Consider the following 19,931-nt stretch of genomic DNA (forward strand, 5'->3'; position numbering starts at 1 on the left):
TCCCATGCACCCCAAGTAGGCCCTGCTGTCTGTCCAGTGGAGTGAGGCCTCCGTTGGGTTGGAGGGCCGGTCTTGGAGAATCTTCTGTTTCAGAAAACGTACAAGTCACTACGTACCTCAGAAAGTTTGAATTTTATTTGTTAATGTTTATTTTTGAGAAGGAGGGGGAGGGGCAGAGAGAAAGGGAGACACAGAACATGAAGCAGCCTCCAGGCTCCGAGCTGTCAGCCCAGAGCCCAACACAGGGCTCGAACTCATGAACTATAAAATCATGACCTGAGCCAAAGTCGGAGGCTTAACTGACTGAGCCACCCAGGCGCCCCGCACCTCGGAAAGTTTAAAGCCAGTGAAAGGAAGGTGTGCGGCTTCTCCAGGTTTGGAGCCCACATGGCCTCTACTATGAACTTTCCCTTAAGTGGCCTGTCACACCTTGGCCGTATTTATAACTTTCTCCTGTGCAGCACACTTCTTCCTGAGATTCTTCTCTTTCAAGGAGAAATAATGATTCCAGTGCTCCTGGCCTTTACAACACGCCCCCAGTCCTGAGGGGAGCAAGCTTCTGTTGGCCACCAGCTCTGAGGGCACCAGCAGCAGTTGGCGGGGGGGGGGGTGCTCCTGAGACTCCCCAGAGCTCTGCAACCTGGATGAATGCAGTCCTGTCTCCCGGCCTCTAAACTGCCACCTTGCTCACACGCACTTTCACAAAGGAGCTGCTGTTTGGTCTCATTTTAGACGATTACAAGTGATGGTTCTGACGACCGTCAGCTGGTGTCGATTACATCCTTACTCAAAGAATCGGTTTTGTTTGACAGATGATGAACGTTTGATGGCTTGCTTGCTTTGGATCCCTCCGCGAGGGCATTCATTTGTAGGAATTGGGGCCACAGTGACAGTACTGCTGGGTGGCCCTGGGTCTGGAACAGAACTGAGGGAGGTGGTGGGCATTCTAGATGCTGAAGCCAGACAGATGGTGAGAGGTAAGCTGAGGAATCTCTCCTAACTGCAGCAGGGCACAGGCCAGGCCCTTTTGAGCATTTGGGTTGAAAACGTGTGATTGGCAGAAGAAAGCAGAATTGGGCTCTGGAAACCTGGGCCCCGAGGCAGACGGCTCTGACTCTGAGAATATCTTCGGCTGGGGTTGGTCCTGAACATCCTGATGGGTTGTTTCTCAGCCTGGCTGGAGCGGTCCAGTGGCATCCAGACAATCCAGCTGGAGTGTCATCTCGGGTTTTAGGAGCCCTGGGGTACAACATTTCCGTTATAAGTTCAGTCTGGTCCGGACTGAGTTGGAGAACTTTGCAATGGACTGGCATACCCCGGGGACTACTCCCTATTCAGTCGGAGGCAGAAAGAAATACATGATCAGTCTGTTGCGAGATTGTTACACAACCTGATCTCTGACACAGTAGCATCAAGTTAGTAAATAATACATCATTTGGGGATTCTGTGATCTGCTTGAAAACCAGATAATTAGATCACAGTTTTTGAAAGCTTTCAGATTTGATTTGGTTGGGCCAGTGGCCAAAATCTTATCTGTTGATGTTTTCCCTGGTAGCTTTGATTTTTTTTTTTCCCCGAAGCAGATGTGAATGTGAGACAAATTTGGTACATGGCCGGTTAAGTGTCCCTCATTAATTGAATAAAGCCCAAAATCAGGGGAATGCATAACAGAGGCTGGTTTGCCCTATTTTTAAAAAAAGTATATTAGGAATATGGCAGTAGAAGGGTCAGAAGACTAAGGTTATGAAAACTCTCTAGGGCACCTGGTTGGCCGGCTCACTTGGTAAAGCATGGCGACTTTTGATCTCGGGGTCATGTGTTTGAACCCCACGTTGGGTGTAGAGATGACCTAAAAATAAAATCTTAAAAAAATTACCATCAAGAAATCTCCATCATGTTACAGAGCATGTAGAAGAAATGCATTCACTCATTCGTTACAATTCATGTATTGAATACTAGCTCCGCCCCCGGAGCTGTGTACTGTGCTAGACTCCCTCACCCCCCAGGTCCTAGCACGCAGGGGACTAGGATACACGCAATTCTCTGATGGCTGCTGTGATGGAGTCTGGAGGAGTCTGGGGAGGGCTGTGATGTGGTCCCTGGGCAGTGGTGTGCTGGGGGCAGGGTGGGGTGAGGCCAGGATTTCATCACTGCTGTTGTTCGGAATTGCCATCGGATAGTGACAGTTCAGAGCAGATTGACTTAGTGAGTTTCATCGCGTGCGGACCCCTTTGTGGGGCTTGAACTCACAACCCTGTGATCAAGACCTGAGCTGAGATGAAGAGTCGGATGTTTGACTGAGCCGCCCCGGCACCCCAGAGTTTCATTACTTTGTAAACATTCTCTGCAGAGAGGAGACCCCCTCACTACCTGCGCTCGGGACAGGCTGCTCCCCGTGCTCTGTGGACATCACCCTGGCCATCCACACCCTCCGGGAAGGCGGGTTCACAGGAAGATTGAGAAACAGGGCAAAAGGGATGACCTCCTTGTTTTGTTTTCTCACACCTTTTCATCACCTTCCTTCTCACAAGCGTTATCTTGGGCAGTTAGTAGTTCTTACCAGCCAATCCCTGGAGAATGAAGGGAAGACACATAATCTCCTGTCTTGAGTAATGGTCTAAACTCTAAAAACCTGAAGGAACATTCTTTGTTCTCTTTTTTTCTCACTCTGTATGTAACAGTGGCTATGTAGGAAACAGGTAGATTTTCAACTTTTTAAGATTTGAAAAGTAGAAAAAATTGAGAGAATGGAGTTTTCTTTTGAATACCGAGCAAAAGTTTTATGTACTTAAGATACTTAAGTATGTCATCCAGGGGTGTGTCTGTCTCCCTCTTTGTGACCACATCCCTGGCATACCTGTGAAAGGGCTCAGGGTTACTTGGTAGCATCTCAAAAGTGGGGTCCTTGAGTGTGACCACCACTATCCCACCGATGCTCCCACAGAAGGACGCCCCCTTGGGGGAAGGGAGGGTGTAGGCGTGACAGGACAGATGTCACAGGGACAGCTTTCATATCTTCTGTCCCGCTTAACCCTTAACATAGCCTGCAGGGATTGCTCCCACTTTTGTGGATGAGGAAGCGGACATTCCGGGAGACAAGTCACTTGCTGGTGTCACGCAGCCACTAAGCAGGGGGAAAGCGGGTTGAGTTTGAACTGGGGTTTACCTGACTGTAGAGGCACGTCCGCTCCCATTGTATCTCTGCCTTCCTAGCGGGCAATATGCATTTCTTGGTTTCCCTTGCAAGAAGCCTTGAGAGCTGTTCAATGTTTTCTTACGTCTTATGATAGGTCTCATGAGACCTCATTAGTTATAGCGTGTCTTAAATAGTATTTTCGGAGTCTTGACGTTAGAGAAAGCAGACACTCCTGTGTCTTCACAGTATTAACCAAATCGAAATGACTAAACATCTGGCCCTTAGGCATGGTTTTATGGCTCCGCATCCTGTCCTATCCTGCCACCCCTCCCCCACCTTCTTTGTGCTTTAGGGAAACAGATTTTTGGTCCTTCTTGTGTCATTTTGGTTACTTAGAGGTGGGCTCTCCATCATACTTCCGGAGGGGCCGTTCTGTGCCACTAACCCCCCGTGAGTTGGGTATGCCCCGCAACTGTCACCAGCCTGCGTTTGAATTTCTAATACCACCTCCGGCGGAGTATGTGAGTATATGTGTGTGCTTACGCGTAGCAGGTGGCCCCAGACGGTCTCCCCTTGCCCTCCAAGCCGTCTATCATGTTCAGCACTCATAAGATACCCTTCACACTGCTGATTTATGCTAAAAGTATCCTAATGTTTCTGACAGCTCATGTGTGACATGAATAGAATCCATATTTCCTAGAGCAGCTAATCCAAGTGGCTTATTTCCCGATACTGCTGATAGGGCTATATCTCTTGGTGTCACCGCCGTTGAGATTCTGATGGTAACATATTGTTTGTGGGTCACCAGTTTTGTCTAAAACAGTAGGTTGGAACACAGTAGCAAAGGTTAATTAAGTTTGTCCATCAAATGGGAACAGATACGGACGCTTCTAATGCTTCCGTCCTAAAATCGAAGTTCCTGAATGTGTGGTTATAGGCATGTTTTCTTATTTTCAGACTCCCTCCTCACAAAAGTTTATTTGATCTTGGAGCTGTGAAAACAGGAAGAACGGGTAAAAGCCAAAGGCAGTGAGTGAGTAGATCTTCATAATCAGCAGACATCTTAATTTAAAGTGGGAAAAGCAATCGAGGTTTAGTGTAGAAGCTTCCAGGGCAGATTTGCTTTGTTTGGATCCTGCTTCTCTGTTTAATCCCTTTATGAGTGGAAACGAGTTACTTGATCCCTCTGAGCAGTTAGTTCTTATGCTAATGATTATTTTACTTTGAGGACTCAGGAGAAAACAGGACAGGTCTCTGTAGTATCTCTCAATAAATTTACTTTCTTCCTGTGAAAGTCCGTTAGTTCTGTGGTCAAGAAGCAACATTTTCTCAAGAAAGTTACTTGAAGAATGTCACTATCACAGGCCCCCAGTTCTTTTCTTAAGAGGTGTTGTTAACGCTTCCAGAGACTTGACACGTTAGAGAAAACGGAGAGTCCTCTTTCTGGCTAGTTATCAGCCCCGAAATAAAAATACAGACCTTTTCCTGCCCTTTTCCACCAGCTACTTTACTGAAGCCGTATTTTCTATCAGCTTTTACATAAATGATGCATTTCTGTCTGGCTCTGTAGGACTTAACTTGGAAAGTCAGGGTTTGTGTTTTAGATTTGTGAATCAAAGCGTATGTAAGTGTTGACTCAGGAACTAGATAATCCTGCAAAGATGTGTAGTTTGGGAAAATGAGGGAAGCACTGGGCTCGTTGTGGCCAGAGACTGTCTGCAAACAGACCTCTCCTCTCTGTTTTCTGAGCCCCCTTAAATGCATCTGGATTTTTCCAGGTTGTAGGAAAAGGAACCATTTTTTAAATTGGGCTTTTTCTGATATGTACATTTTTTTTTTTAATGCTTATTTGTTTTTGAGAGACAGTGCGAGCAGGGGAAGAGCAGAGAGAGACACACACATAGAACCTGAAGCAGGCTCCAGGCTCTGAGCTGTCAGCACAGAGCAGGACGTGGGGCTCAAACTTGGAAGCTGTGAGACCATGACCTCCAAAGTCGGACACTTAACCAACTGAGCCCCCCAGGCACCCCCGTGTACCTAGTTTTGAAAGTCCTTGCTTCCTTTCACCAGATTTATATACCAATGCCTTTCAAGCATTTTAGGTGGAGACCCACAGTAAGAAATGTTGTACGATGGGATCCAGTATTTGTTTACACAGACATGTAAACACAAAATGAAACTTTTCGTACAGCATCTCTTATTCATACTGTGCACAGTGAATTGCCAGATTTCTGTTCTACTCTGTTTCATTCCATTCATTTCTGTACTGTTATTTTTTAAAAGTGCTGCTTGCAACCTGCTGAATTATTTGGGGCCCACAGATGGTCAGAGTGCTGCATTTTGGAAAATACTCTCCAAGGAGTAAACTTTGTTCTATCAGCACCCAGACGCAGATGGTGAAAACAAGCAATTGAAAAAATAAAATAAAATGAAAACAACCAATTGAACAACACAAGTTTAAAAAATTTAATTTTTTTTTCTGTCTTAATTGTTTTGTATAATCAGGACAAGCATAATGGACCACTGATAAACGCACTTGTGATCCTAATATCCTGTCAGGTGTCCACCCCTTAAAGTTTCTACAAGAGTGGTGTGAATCTTCCGTGCCCTCGCCAGGACCTCCTGGGAGTTGGGAGAAGCTTGCTTTCTCTTCTTGTGATCAGTTTTGGTTCTGTGTTTCCAAACACAGAAGACTTGCTTCTCTGGTGCATCTTATGGCTGTTGCTCATGTGTCTGAAATCTATCTGGCATTAATTCAGACATTGAGCTCTGTTCCTTCCTTTCTTTTTGAGAAAGCCCACTTACACAAGCTTCATTGGCTTCTGCCTGTGTCACAGACCTTCTGGAGCTGTGGGAATCGTGGGGTTCACAGCTTCAAGCATCTCAGATGTATCCTTTCTTAACCCACCTGTCCGCTCTGCCGTACTGCATGGTCACCCTATTCTGTCTTCTCTCCTCCCTCCTCTCTGAGGAATGAACATTCCTTCCATTTTTGGAGGAACAGCTCTAGTTTCTTCAGCCTCTTAAGTGCTGACCCTCAAACTCCGCCCATTCCCCCTCAGTTTACCGGAGGGGTCCACCCAGGCTTGGCAGGAATCTCTTACAGAGGCCTGAGTGTGCTCAAGGCCAATCTCCACCTGCTGTCCCCTTGTCTTCCTCCTGCTGGGGAGGGGTGAAGGGCATTCCAAATGAGCCCTGAGGAGAAAAGGCAAGGTGGATTCAGTGGAGGAAGTTAAGGAAGGCAGGCGAGAGAAGACAAAGCCCTAGAGGACAGGAAAGACCAGGAGGGAAGAGGGGAGGATGGGCTGTAGCCGGAGGGAGTCCGCTGTGTCATGAGTCAGTCAGCATTTGCCATGTTAACGTTTCAGTAATCTCGGAAATGGGTGCGTAAGAGCGATCACTTTCAGCCCGTATGTTAAGAATAATTCTTGCCACCTGTGATGCGTGGCACGGCAGAGGATGGATGAATGAGGTGCATTTTAGGAAGTGAACGGGCACTTGCCCTTTGGGTCAAGCACCCGTGCAGGTAAGGTCTGTGAACGAGGAGGGCTCACAGTGTGCCATCACGTGAGCCTGGAAACAGCCATCCCTTCTGGATGGTTTGAAAAGAAGCTTTTACTAAAACTGGAGAGGGGCGCCTGGGTGGCTCAGTGAGTTACGCGTCTGACTTTGGCTCAGGTCATGAACTCATAGTTCGTGGGTTCGAGCCCTGTGTCGGGCTCTGTGCTGACAGCTCAGAGCCTGGAGCCTGTTTCGGATTCTGGGTCTTCCTCTCTCTCTCTCTCTCTGTCCCTCCCCTGCTCACGCTCTGTCTCTCTCTCTCTTTCTCAAAAATAAGTTAACATTAAAAAAAATTTTTTTTAAATAATAAAGAAATCCTTTAATGAGGGCGAAAGTCAACCCCCAGCTTTCACTCTTAGCGTCACCAGGAGACCTGCAGTTCCACAGTGTGTGAAGAACCCTGACCTTTTTCATAAAAACATTTCTGTTTGTAAAACCAGAGGTCTGTCCCACATGTGGCTTCTGCAGCTTAAAAGGCTGCAAGCCACACGTCACTGCCAAGGGCATCTTCTCATTATTGGCTTAAATATCGGAGCTTGCGCTTAGGAATTTGATCCCGTACGGTTCTCGAGAAGTCTGTTCGCTTTCGTGGCCAGCTCTGCTTTGCCGCTGAGCCACGCTCCGTGAACAGCTAGACCACAGTTTGGTCTTCACGAACCTCTTCCAGCCGTTGCCTGGATGGAGTGTTCGGCTCGGGGTAAGACCAGACTCTTCCTGGCTGACGCGTTCCCGGACAACCAGCGCGTGCTGTTGAGGAATTTTTTTTTTTTTTTTTACAGGAAGTAGGGTCTAATATTTTTACGTTTTGTTGGGATTTTATTGTTACTATAAAAAAGGGGTGACTAAGGTATATAAAAAGGAAACCTGTGGTTCAGATTTACTGCACTGCGTGTCCTCCACGGTTTAATAAAATAAAACCCAAAGCTCTTAGGTTTTCCTCCGGGGTTAATACTAGCATCATGCACGTTCCCCGCCAGCCCAGCTCCTATCTGTAGGTCACACTCTGGTTCAGAGACTTGGGGTGGGTAATAAGATTATAAAACATGCCTCTTGCTGGCCGGCTAGCACATGCTAATAATCATGGGAGTCGTAATTCACCGGAATACTGGGGTTTTAGGTTTTCCTTGGTTTGTGTGTTTAATTTAAAGGAATAAAAAATAAAACCTTGAGAAGAATCAAGGTAGCACTGCATGAACCGGAAAAAATTATATCCTTTAAGCAGAACTGAACGCTTCCTCTCGTTTGTGTGCAACTTGTACAACTTCTATCCCTCAGTAGAACTTTGCTGTTTCAGCTGGAGGTGTGGGGGAGGGCAGGGAGGGCGGGGACTAGGCTAGTCTAAAGCGGGTTTTCTCACCCTTGGCCCTCCGTGAAATGTGGGGCTGGATAATTCTTGTTGCGCGGGGCTGGCCCGTGTATCGCAGCACCCCGTCTCTCCTCACCAGATGCCACAGCACACCCTTCTCCTCGCCACCCCCCCAACTGTGACTCACAAGTGTCTCCCCACTTTGCCAGGTATCCCCTGGAGGACAGATTGCCCCCAGTTGAGTATTACCGGCTTAGAGTAAAGCAGGTTTCCCCACCATTTCCTTCTTTACCCATTTGTCTAATCCGAAAGCAGCCAAGGTTGTGGTGGTTTTTTGTTTGTTTCTTTTTGAGTTAGAAGGGAACTAGAGTTTTAATTTATTTTTAGGTTTCTATATTTTGAGAGAGAGAGTACGTGAGGGAGGGAGGGGGAGAGAGAGAGACCCAAGCAGGCCCTGCACTCTCGGCGCAGCTGGGCTAGAACCCATGAACCATGAGATCATGACCTGAGCCCAAATCCAGAGTCTGACACCTAACCAGCTGAGCCATCTAGGTGCCCGGGATATGCAGTTTTAAATCTCATTCTGCCACTCCTTTTTCTGGACAAATCACAATTCGATTTTAGCTTCAGGTTTCAGAGGGTAACAAATGGACTTAGAAATACTACAGTTGATGCTTGCACCGCACTGGGGGTTTGCACTGCATGAGTCCACTTATGTGCGACTTTGTTGTGAGAAACACAATACTGTCCTGTAAATGTGCTTTCTTTTCCTTGTGTTTTACTTTTTTTTATAATTTTTTTGTGTGTTTATTTATTTTTGAGAGAGAGAGAGAGCATGAGTGGGGCAGGGGGAGAGAGAGAGGGAGACGCAGAATCTGAAGCAGGCTCCAGGCTCCGAGCTGTCAGAGCAGAGCCCCATGTGGGGCTTGAATTCATGGACCATGAGATCATGACCTGAGCCGAAGTCAGACGCCCAACCAACTGAGCCACCCAGGCGCCCCTCCTTGTGTTTTCTTAATAGCATTTTCTTTCTCCTAGCTTTCTTCATTCTAAGAATACAGTTTATGTGTATTAATTTTCTATTTATGTTATGGGTAGGACTTCCAGTCAACAGTAGGCTATTTAGTAGTTAAATTTGGGGAGAGTAAGAAGTTATATGTGGATTTTCAACTGCGCAGGGAGTTGGCACCCCTAACCCGCTGTCCTGTTCAAGAGCCAGCTGTACATACAAGTCCACAGCCTTATGTCCAGAGATCACATGGATGGTTATTTGTGGATTATTCTTCATGTTGGATGTGGCTGAAGTGATAAATGGCTTCAGAAAATTCACATTTTAATAACCTCAAATGGAGTCTGACCCTTTGTATCTTTCTCTTTTCCTCACAGTCTTTTATAGCTCAGTGGTCTTGGGATTCATTAGGAAAATCGACTGTTTGAGATCAAATCAGTCCTTTTCTATTTCCAAATAATCCTTGTTATCAGGTGCTTTCTAAAAACAGAAGAGGTATTAAAGGAAAACAGACGTGCATGGGTTTGAAATGTGTTTATCTTTCGGTAAGCTCTTTTTGAAAGAAGAAAAACACTCTACAGTTTATTTGAATTTCTTTTCAAATAATATGCAACTTGAAATTGGCAGCAGTTGACCTACCTATCAGACTTAACCTTTTGCCTTTTTTACTTAATACTGGAGATGTTGGGGTTTCACACTTCTTGGGGGCGTAGGAAATATGTCAGTACATCTAGGACACTGCTTCTCAATCTTGGTGTTACATTAGAATTACCTGGGGAGCTTTGAAATAGCCCAAGGCCAGGCCACCTCCCAGATCACTGAAATCAGACACTCTAGGGGTGGAGCCCAGGCATCAGTGCTAGGTGATCTCCTCCCACTCCTCCAATGGGAGTGAAGGGAAGGTTGTGACCCAGGCGTGCCTTTTTATGAATAAAGTTTTATTGGAACATAGCCACGTTCATTCATTTACCGGTTGTCTAGGGACCATGTGGTTTGCAAAGCCTAAAATATTTCCTGTTTGGCCATTTACCAAAAAAAAAAAAAAAGGCATGCTGATCCCTGCTGTAGACTCACAGTGAACATTTTTCAAACGTTTTGAAAAGAGGCTTTATACAAATTCCCAGTAGAAGAAAAAAAAAATCCAGCATTTTGCAGAGCCAGCAGGTTCAAGTACTGTCGGTTTACTTGTACACTGGGAAAATTGAAAAGCATTTTTCTTGAAGAACTGACTTGCAGATGTTGTCACACCGGGAGGAGATGTCACCAGCTCCGTGCCTGGAGTGGGTGGTGAGGAGGCTTCATCGTGTGTATGATGGCGCTTTGTGCTCTAAAGCTGACCCCTGGCTTCCCATTCAGTGTTCATTACTTACACTGTGTAATTGACTTGAGGGAAGTGTGTAGAGGCAGAAACGGCTATTTGAGGGTTTGAAGATTGTTTGAGGTTGTTACCACCACTGCAGCGATTCTAGATGGTGGCAGACCCCTGAAAAGATTCCTTTCACGCCGAGGAATCTCACGTATGAAAAGAAAAACAGTGAAAAGTTAAAGTGCTCTTTACTTGGTTTCCATCCTCCCTCAGCTCAAGCGGAAAGTTGATGGTTGTAAACCGTGTTGGTCGCTGGCCTCTTATGGGTGCGAAGTAGGAGAGAATGTATCATTTGCTCTAGTCCCTGGTCACCAAAGTGAGAGTTTTGAGCCAGCAGAATCAGCATCTCCTGGGACTGTGCCAGACTGAGGCCCCGCCCCATATTTACTGAATCAGGATCCACTTAGCCTCAGGCCATTTGCGTGCCCAGTAAGAGAGCCCTGGGATGCACTGGTTTAACTGATAACTGGGTGCTGTGCAGTTAGGTGACTGCTGATTGTCACCACCCTCCTAAATGATTTCATGGCCCCTTAATTGCTCTCCTGATGTGGGCTGCTCATTAAGGGCAGCCAATTTCCCCTTTGCCTATTTCCAAGTATGGCTTGCTTGCCCTCTTAGTAAGGACTTAGGAGAAGGTAGAAGATGAAAATTGGGTGACTGAGCTAGGAGAGATACTGTTTCATATGCTTCAGGGAAACAAACTGGAAAGAGTAAAGGGAACTTCCCAGAAAACTTCAGTTGAAAGAAATTAATCAACCAGAATAGAGTCTTCTGGGCTTCTCCAAGAAGTAATGTGCCCATCAGAGCATTCATTTGTGCTGGGGGGGGCACTTGGGAGGGGCAAAAATGAGTCCCTTGAGCTTCTCAAATCGGCAGACAGAAGGTTAGGAACTCTGGCCTTTCCGTGTCAAACATTCAAAGTACACGTAGGCCTGTAGTAATTGGAAAACTGTCCCAAATTTAACATTCATAGATAATCTTGAGGAACCCCGCCAGCCTCTGTCATGTTAGTATGATTTATTTGATTGAAAGACATGAGTTTGAAATTACTCTTTAATCCTTGGACAATATTGATTTTTCCTGAATGTTCCCTTAAATTGACTTTTAAATAAAGTTAATGTCACCTAAATTTAATTTTTTTGTTTATTGTTGAGATAGCATGTGAGCAGGGGAGCGGCAGGGAGCAAGGGAGACAGAGGATCTGAAGCGGGCTCTGTGCTGACAGAGAGAGAGCCTGATGCGGGGCTTGAACTCCTAGGCCGTGAGATCATGACCTGAGCTGAAGTCGAAAGCTTAACTGACGTGAGCCACCCAGGTGCCTCTAAGTTTAATTGTTGAAATGCAGTATAAATCATTGAAGTCTAGCTGTTCTTGCTGGGGAGATAACGATCACATGTGTAAAGCTCAGTGTCTGTTCCAGGGGCCATGCGGGAAACAGAGCAGGTCTCCATGTTTGTGGAAATGGCCAGGAAGTGCTGAGAAAGCAGAAGGGGGGCCCTTTTAAGTCTTTGAGTGAGAGGTCAGGAAGCGATGGGGTGCTGCTCCTTAGTTAAAAGCTGCCTCACTGTCCCAAAGACAGAGTCCGGTTGCCATAAAGACACACGACCGCTGAGGCTGGCTGCCACCGCTGCTGGAGGGGACAGCATGTGCCTGCCTTCTGCCCTCCACGTCTCACTGCATGTCCGGTTTGCAGAATCCGCATCACCTCCAGAACCCTGGTGACAGGAGGGTCTGGGAAGCGGAGATCCCACACTTGGGTTTCTTGCTGCAGGAAGAGCATGGAACAGGGTGGGAACAGACGTTGAGGACAGTATCCAGCACATCACCATCGTGATGACAACAGCTTACCCTTACACATGCTTTGTGTGTTGTCTTTTTAAAAATATTCTCTTAAAAAATATTTTTACTTATTTTTGAGAGAGAGAGAGAGAGAGAGAGAGAGAGAGAGAGAGAGAGACAGTGCGCGAGCAGGGGAGGGGCAGAGAGAGGGAGACACAGAATCCAAAGCAGGCTCCAGCTCCTGAACCGTGAGATCATGACCTGAGCCACCCGGGCGCCTCTAAAATATTCTTTTTCTCTGAATACCGTGAGCTAACCCAAGGTAAGATGCCAGGTTTACACATGAGGCTCCTGGCCAAATAAGTTAGACGGAGGTACAGCGACGAACCAGCTCCTATGCCGTGCTGTCTCCTCTCTATTGCTGTGTTTTCCGTAGTGCTGGTTAATTGAGTATCATGTGACTAAGTGGGGTTTTAGGGGAGCTCTAGTAGGGACCCCAAGATAGAAGAGGCACTGTGAGGATGCACACATCCTTAGTATAGCTGGGGTCCATGCTCTGTTCATGGTTGAGGATACTTCCAGCATCAGTGGGCTATTCCCCTTATCGGCAGGTCTTGTAATAATTGTAAAATGCAGCTTTGGGCTCAACGTCGCCTTTCTTTTTTTCTCAAGCAGATGAAGAACTCGGAGAACCGCCACGCAATGAGCTCGCAGTACAGAATGCATTCTTACTACCCGCCTCCCTCCTACCTGGGCCAGAGCGTGTCCCAGATCTTCACTTTTGAGGACGGCCCCTCTTATTCGGAAGCCAAAGCAAGCGGTAGGTGCCCGGTTGTGCAGAGCCTGGATTGGGGTGGAGGGAGGCCTAGCGTCCAAGGCCGGCTCTCTAGACCTCTCCGAGGGCTTGCTGGTCAGGAGCCCTTGGAAGATCACTGTGCCTCCTCTGTGAGTATTCTTTACAGCTTTTAGTTGTGGGATGTTTTTGCTTCTCTAAATTAATACCACATGATTCTTTTCTGAATACCTGGAGTGCCAAGAATACAGTGAGAGCCTCCCTCCCATCAGAAGCTAACAAATATATTTTCAGGAGGATCAATATGAAATACAAACTCAAAGGAAAGCATGGTTCAAATCCTGATCATTTTTGGTGAAGTGTTTCTGTGTACTGAATACCTGTTTTCCAAAACTTTTCCATTCTCAAATTGAAGGCGTATTCATCTTTTGGGGGAGCGAATAGAATAATAAAACATTTTTGAATACCATAGGCCTCAGAGTTTATGCAGTAGCAATGCAAATAACTCTGGTATAAAGGCTTTAAAATAAAAATGACTTTAATGAGCCAAAGCACTTTGAAATACACAGTTCCTCAACTTCAATTTTAACCTTCTCCCCAGTATTTATGCTGTTAAAGATGGGCAGGTCTCTCATGGCAGCTGTGTTTCCAGACCCCATTTTTAAGATCCTTATATTTAAGCTTTATCTTTTGACCTAGGAAAGTGAGACGTGTATACATTCAAGGCAGAAGTAGAAATCAGGGCAGTAGCAAGTGGTGTGGTAGTAAATCGACTCTTGGAACCCACCCTGTACTACATAAAAAGAGAGGTTTTCAAAATAACTTGACTGTCTACAAAATAACTTGACTCTCTTGGTTTAGGGAAGGAGAATCAGAACCATGCTTTGATTTCCAAGTTCAAAACAATTCTAAAAAAGGTGGGCAATTTATACTTTATTTGCCATACCAAGATGAAATAGAGGACTTCATTAATGTTGAATATAGAGTACAAGGGAACCAATCACTTTGAACTATAGATGGATGGAAGTACACGTTGATTTTTTTTTCACTTTGACTCTTGTCAGGAGTGTACAAACACAACTCTGTATTATAAATATTCATACCATAGAACGTATGCCCATATGGTCCTTCTTTCTTACTGTCTCTGATTCTATGTATTTTTCTGGATTTTAAGCTCTTTGGGGACAGCGAACACATGTTACATACCTTTTTACCTGCTATGATGCCTTTTATTTGTTGTTGATTGGTTGAGCCAGTGGATGAATGAATGAATAAATGAATCAGGTATTATTTTTTAAATGAGCTCGCTCTGTAAAGAAATACCAGCCTAAAGGGTCAGGATCCTAACTCCTTGTCTGATGGAGTCAGCGCAGAATTTAGCGATGAAGCAGTTAAAGAAACGTTCGTTTGTACAGAAAATTAGGAGCGAAACCTACTTCCAGGAAGAAATTGCCTGAGCTTCTTGCTCCTGGAATAATGGAATATTTTCAGAAGCCACTCACACTCTTGAGAGAAAGGTGTAAATTCAGAGCAGGGCAGGAAGATAAAAAGATAAGAGGAAGTTTATTAGAGCGGAGAGGGACAGCTCTGAGGAGGAGCAGGGGGTTTTTGAATTTATGGCAGCAAAGGCAGAGGCTCAGAAGGAGAGAGGTTACAGTCCAGGACGGGAAGGACCAGCACTCAGAGGGAAATAACTGTGTGAATAACCTTGAGGATTGGTTACAACTTCGCTGGTGATACTTGGGCTTGAAAGTGAGAGGAGGCCTCAGACTTGCACTTCTGGCGCCCCGCCCACTCACCACTAATTAATCGGGAGGGTGGAGCTTCCCACAGGAGGGGCTTAGCTGGGAAGGGCCACAGTGAAACTCAGTAACCTCTGCTTTCCGGTTGCCATGGAGCAGGAGAATGTGAATTCATAGAAAATCTACATGTCAGCTAATTTTTTAAAGACGTGCGGCTTCATGACTTCCAAACGCCTGGTATTTGGGGCTTTTGTGTTGCATGCAGTGTTTACAGAGCAGGTGGAAGGGAAGAGGAAGTTGTGTTTGGGGGCCACCAAGGGCACCCTAGGCGTTATCTCTTGGAACGATGGATCCTCAAGTTTTACCGTCAGCACTGACACAAGCAGGAAGCACTTGGGGCAACATAGGCCCTTTTGCCAAGTGGGGCTGAGCCTGGCGGCAGGGTGCAGTGGGCAGGGGTAGGGGCAGCAGTGCGTTCACTTGTGACAAGGTGGCAGAGGCTGGCCATCAGCCAGTTGTGTTTCTCACTCCTGTCAGGTTTGAGTTGAGATCCTTTGATCGGTTGAGTTAGTAAGATGTGATTGGAAGATCTAAGTGGGGACTTGTAAGTAATTAGAAAAGTTGGTTGGTTTGCAGTAGGTTTAATGTTTAAAGTATACATTTGTCCATTAAATTAAATTTTTCTTCAGTTTCTTTTTTTTTAAATGTGTATTTTTGAGGGGTGCCTGGGTGGCTCAGTTGGCTAAATGTCCGACTTCAGCTCAGGTCATGATCTTGTGGTTTGTGAGTTCGAGCCCCATGTCGGGCTCTGTGCTGACAGCTCAGAGCCTGGAGCCTGCTTAGGATTCTGTGTCTCCCTCTCTCTCTGCCCCTCCATTGCTCATTTTCTGTCTCTCTTTGTCTCAGAAATAAAACATTAAAAAAAATTTTTTTTAATGTTTTATTTTTAAGAGAAGAGGGAGGAGAGAGAGAGAGAGAGAGAGAGAGAGAGAGAGAGAGAGAGAGAGAGAGAGACATGAGTGGGGGAGAAGGGCAGACAAAGAGGGAGACACAGAATCCGAAGCAGGCTCCAGGCTCCGAGCTGTCAGCACAGAGCCCAGCGCGAGGCTCGAACTCACAAACTGTGATCATGACCTGAGCCGAATCGGGTGCTTAACTGGCCGAGCCACCCAGTCACCCCTCTTCAGTTTCTTTCAAGACAAGCTTAACCTCTGTACCGCTTAAATGAGTCCCGGTTCAAAGTTTTTGTCTGCTTTTGCTGCAGATTGCAACGTATGAATAGACTGTGTGTGGGGGAGGATTACAGGGAAAGTTTCCATTTTCCTGTGTTGCTGTTTAATGGCTTTCTTTGTCAAAAAGCTAGGAAGCATTTCTTCCCCTTTCCATGTCCTGACCTATCGGGAGGTAGATCAGAGAGACAGCGAGGCCTGGTCGTGGTGTAGGACTTTGTAAGCCACCGCGAGCACTTTGGCTTTTATTTCAAGTGACACGAGAAGCCATGGAGTTCCAGTGAAGAGGTGACATGGGAGATATGTCTGTTTTGTGGTTTTGGAAGATCACGCTCGCAGCTGCGTAAGAACAGACGGTAGGGATGAAGGTGGAGGCGGGGGGGGGGGGGCGGCAGAAGTTGTCATAATCGTTGCAGAAGGTGGCAGTGGCTTGGTCAGGGTGGGAGTGTGGTGGTGAGGCAGGTGGTTTCGTTCTAGATCCGTTTCGGAGAGAGAACCAGCAGGATTTGCTCATGGATTTGGGATGGGCCAGCAAGGGGGAAGTGAGGGAGGACTCCCTAAGTTCTGACCTGACCCAGGAGTTTCCATTTATGGAGGTAAAGAAGACCGTGGGAAAAAGAGGTTTGTGGGGAGCTAGGACTTGAATTCTGCACATAGGAAGTTAGAGATGTTCATGAGTCATCCGAGTGGATCGTCCAGTAGGAATTGGATGTATGAAGTCCCAAGTTGAGAGACCGTCGCTGGAATTAAAAAAACCTGCGAGTGGGGCGCCTGGGTGGCTCAGTCAGTTACGCATTCAACTTCAGCTCAGGTCATGACCTCACAGCTGTGGGAAGGTCGGGCTCTGTGCTGACAGCTCAGAGCCCGGAGCCTGCTTCACATTCTGTGTCTCCCTCCCTGTCTGGCCCTCCCCCTCTCAAACTCTGTCTCTCACTCTCTCTCTGAAAAAGTAAATAAACATTAAAAAAAAACTTACAAAAAAAGAAACCTGCGAGTTCCGTGCCTCAGTGTTCCTTGAAGCCAGTGTGATGAAAGCCCCCAGGGAAGCGAGTGTAGACAGAGCAGAACGAATGATGGAAGTTGGAGCCCCAGGGCCCTCCAGTCTCCGCAGGTGCGTCGCACATGAAGAGGACCAGTGAAGGAGATCGTGACAGGAGCAGCCCGTGGGGTGGGGGGAGAGCTCGCGGGGATTGCTATCTTGGAAGCCATGCGAAGACAACGGTGCATTGAGCAGAGCCACGGAAGTTGGTGGGTCAGATGAGGGCTGGGATCGACCACTGGCTGTTGGGAGGTAGAAATGATGGGGGGCCGAGGCCAGCGGGGTTGGAGGTGGGAACCAAAGCCGGACTGCATTCAGGAGTGCGTGGGAGAGAAGGTTGGGGGCCCCCCAGGCTGGGCACAGACAGGTCTTCAGGGAGTTCTGCTGGGAGGGCGGAAGTGACATGGGCTAGCCGCGGGAGGGGAGCGGAGTTCAAGGAAGATCTGTCTTTTTCGAAGAAAGGAGATGGGTTTGTGAGCTGACGGGAGTGATCTTGTGGAGGGAAGTTTGCTGGTACGGGGTGTGTGGGGCAGGGCCACCGCCAGCAGGTTCCGTGGCAGGGTGTTGAGTCAGCAAGACCAGATGGGATGGGGGGGAGGCAGCTGTGAGTGCTGAGTTACTGGTGTAAGGAGAGGTAAGCAAAGGACCTAAAAGCAAACAAAAACTTAGTTTGACACAGCGATTTTATGTCTGTTGACTCTCACTTGAAACTTGGGGCTTGAATTTTTTTGTCCTTCCTTTTTCTAGGAATTCATTTTTTGTTTATTTGTTTGTTTGTTTGTTTTGGAAGCGCAATCCACCTGTCATAAAATTAACGATTCACCATTTTGAAGTATACAATTAAGCGGCGCTTAGGACCTTTGCAGTGTTCAGCAGCCATGACCTTTATTTAGTTCAAAGGCATCTTTATCTCCCCAGAAGGAAATCCCATACCCGCTAAGTGGTCTTCCCTTACTCAACCCTACTCCCCCCACCCCCAGCGCCCTGGCAACCACAAATTTGCTTTCTGTCTTAATGGACTTGCCTATTCCGGAAGGTTCATGGGAATCATACAACACGTGGTATTTTGTGACTGGCTTCTTTCCCTTAGCGTAACATTTTCAGGGTTCTTCCACGTTGTGACAGGTAGTAAGTACTTCACTCCTTTTTATGGCCTACTGAGAGTCCATTGTGTGACTAAACCACGTCGTCTTCTGTTCATCAGTTGATGGACATTTGGGTTGTTAGTACCTTTTACTGGTTATTGTGAATAGCACCGCCGGGAATCTTCGTGTTCTTTATTTGAAGACCCGTTTTCAGCTCTTCCGAGTACATCCTCAGCAGCGGAATTGCTAGATCGTGTAAGTCTGTGTTTAACTTTTTGAGGACCTGTCGAACTCCTCTGCCACGCCATTGCACGTTCCCACCAGTGTATGAGGGTTCCGAATTCTCCAGCCAGCTCTCGTTACTTTCCATCTTTTTATTACGATCTTAGTAATTCATTTTTGTTGTATCTTATTAAAGCATCAGACCGTGGGGGATTGTAAAATGTTCATAGTAACAGATGCAGGTGGTTCCCGAAATGGTGGCAGGACCGCCCTGAAACTAACGCTTCCTGGCTCCCAGTAAAGAGGTGCGTCTCCACAGCAGTGTCTCTGCGTTAACAGATACACCCGTGCTTATGGGCGGGCGACATTTCATGTCCGTAAGCCAGGCATCTTTCTCTACGTGTTGGATTCTTGTGTATAGGTTCTTGGAGTGTACTTGACTGGCCAACCCTTGCGAAACGGTTTCAGTTCACAATGAGAAAGATGAACACACTTTGATTTTTTTGTCTGTTTATTTTGCAGTCTCGGTGTAAAGTTACAGCTGGTACGTTCGGTTTCTTCTGGTTCTTTGGCGCCTTCCAGTGCAGACCCAAGTGGCAGGCCCCTGTGCAAACACCCTTCCTTTACATTCAACCTCTGCTCTTTCTGGGAGAAAGAAACACTCATTTGAGATGCTCCTTATATATTATGAGCTCTTCTTGTATTATTCATTTTGCACCCATAGGATGTCAGCAGCTCCGTGAAGCAAGATACAAAGCATTTACATTTTCCCCCAAAGGTCAGATGGCCAAGGACAGTGGAAGGGCCTCTCTGAGTTGAAGGCCTTGTCTTCCTTCTGTGATGTCTGGGAAGCTTGCAGAAGTCTAGGCGTTCCCAGACATGACTTTTTTTTTTTTTTTTTTAATTTTTTTTTTTTAACATTTTTATTTATTTTTGAGACAGAGAGAGACAGAGCATGAATGGGGGAGGGGCAGAGAGAGAAGGAGACACAGAATCGGAAGCAGGCTCCAGGCACTGAGCCATCAGCCCAGAGCCCGACTCGGGGCTCGAACTCACGGACCGTGAGATCGTGATCTGAGCTGAAGTCGGACGCTCAACCGACTGAGCCACCCAGGCACCCCCCATAACTTTTTTAATCCATTCGCCATTAGCAGTGTTGTAGCTGAGTGACTCTAGAGGTGCCTGATTTCACTGATGGCATCGGCTCCCTCCCCCACTGTTGTCACGAGCACACGCAAAGTGGTTAAGCTTTCACCCCATGGAGTGGTTTTGCTTCCTGCCGCATGTTGGATTTTAGCAAAAGACCATCCATCTCATTTCTCAGGTGAGAACACTGACGCGGCGCTGCCTGTTGGAAGCACCCTCAGGTCTCCCCCTGCTCACGATCTGGGATGTCACCACCGCCCTTTCATGAGGGGATGTGAGCTTCTGCCACGGCCCCTGGGTGGGGTGCTGGAAACATTCTGTGCTTAGCATCTCAGTGGAGCCACCACTAACCAGCTGTGTAGCCTTGGGAGTACCAGACTCTCCTCCTGGACCCTTGCTTCCCTCACCCCTTAACAGAAGGCGAGGGGGTGGGATGTGTCAAACCCACACAGGTGTTATGAGGATGAAATCATGTCGCCTATGGAAACAGGCTCTGTAAATCACAAAATGCAGCAAGA

At 46.8% G+C, this 19,931-nt stretch overlaps 1 protein-coding gene across 2 annotated transcripts in view; it reads left to right on the forward strand.

The window, feature by feature from the left end:
* The window catches only part of DMRT1 (doublesex and mab-3 related transcription factor 1), a 111,574-nt gene that overhangs the window by 53,551 nt on the left and 38,092 nt on the right, over nucleotides 1–19,931 (forward strand). The window contains exon 4 of one of the 2 annotated variants that reach the window (XM_047828925.1): nucleotides 12,830–12,977. In XM_047828925.1, the coding sequence (XP_047684881.1) occupies nucleotides 12,830–12,977 (148 nt within the window). The remainder of the gene's footprint in view (nucleotides 1–12,829; nucleotides 12,978–19,931) is intronic. The other variant, XM_047828926.1, reaches the window with a different exon arrangement.

This window comes from Prionailurus viverrinus, chromosome D4 (genome assembly GCF_022837055.1).
Source record: "Prionailurus viverrinus isolate Anna chromosome D4, UM_Priviv_1.0, whole genome shotgun sequence".
Classification (NCBI taxonomy): Eukaryota; Metazoa; Chordata; class Mammalia; order Carnivora; family Felidae; genus Prionailurus; species Prionailurus viverrinus.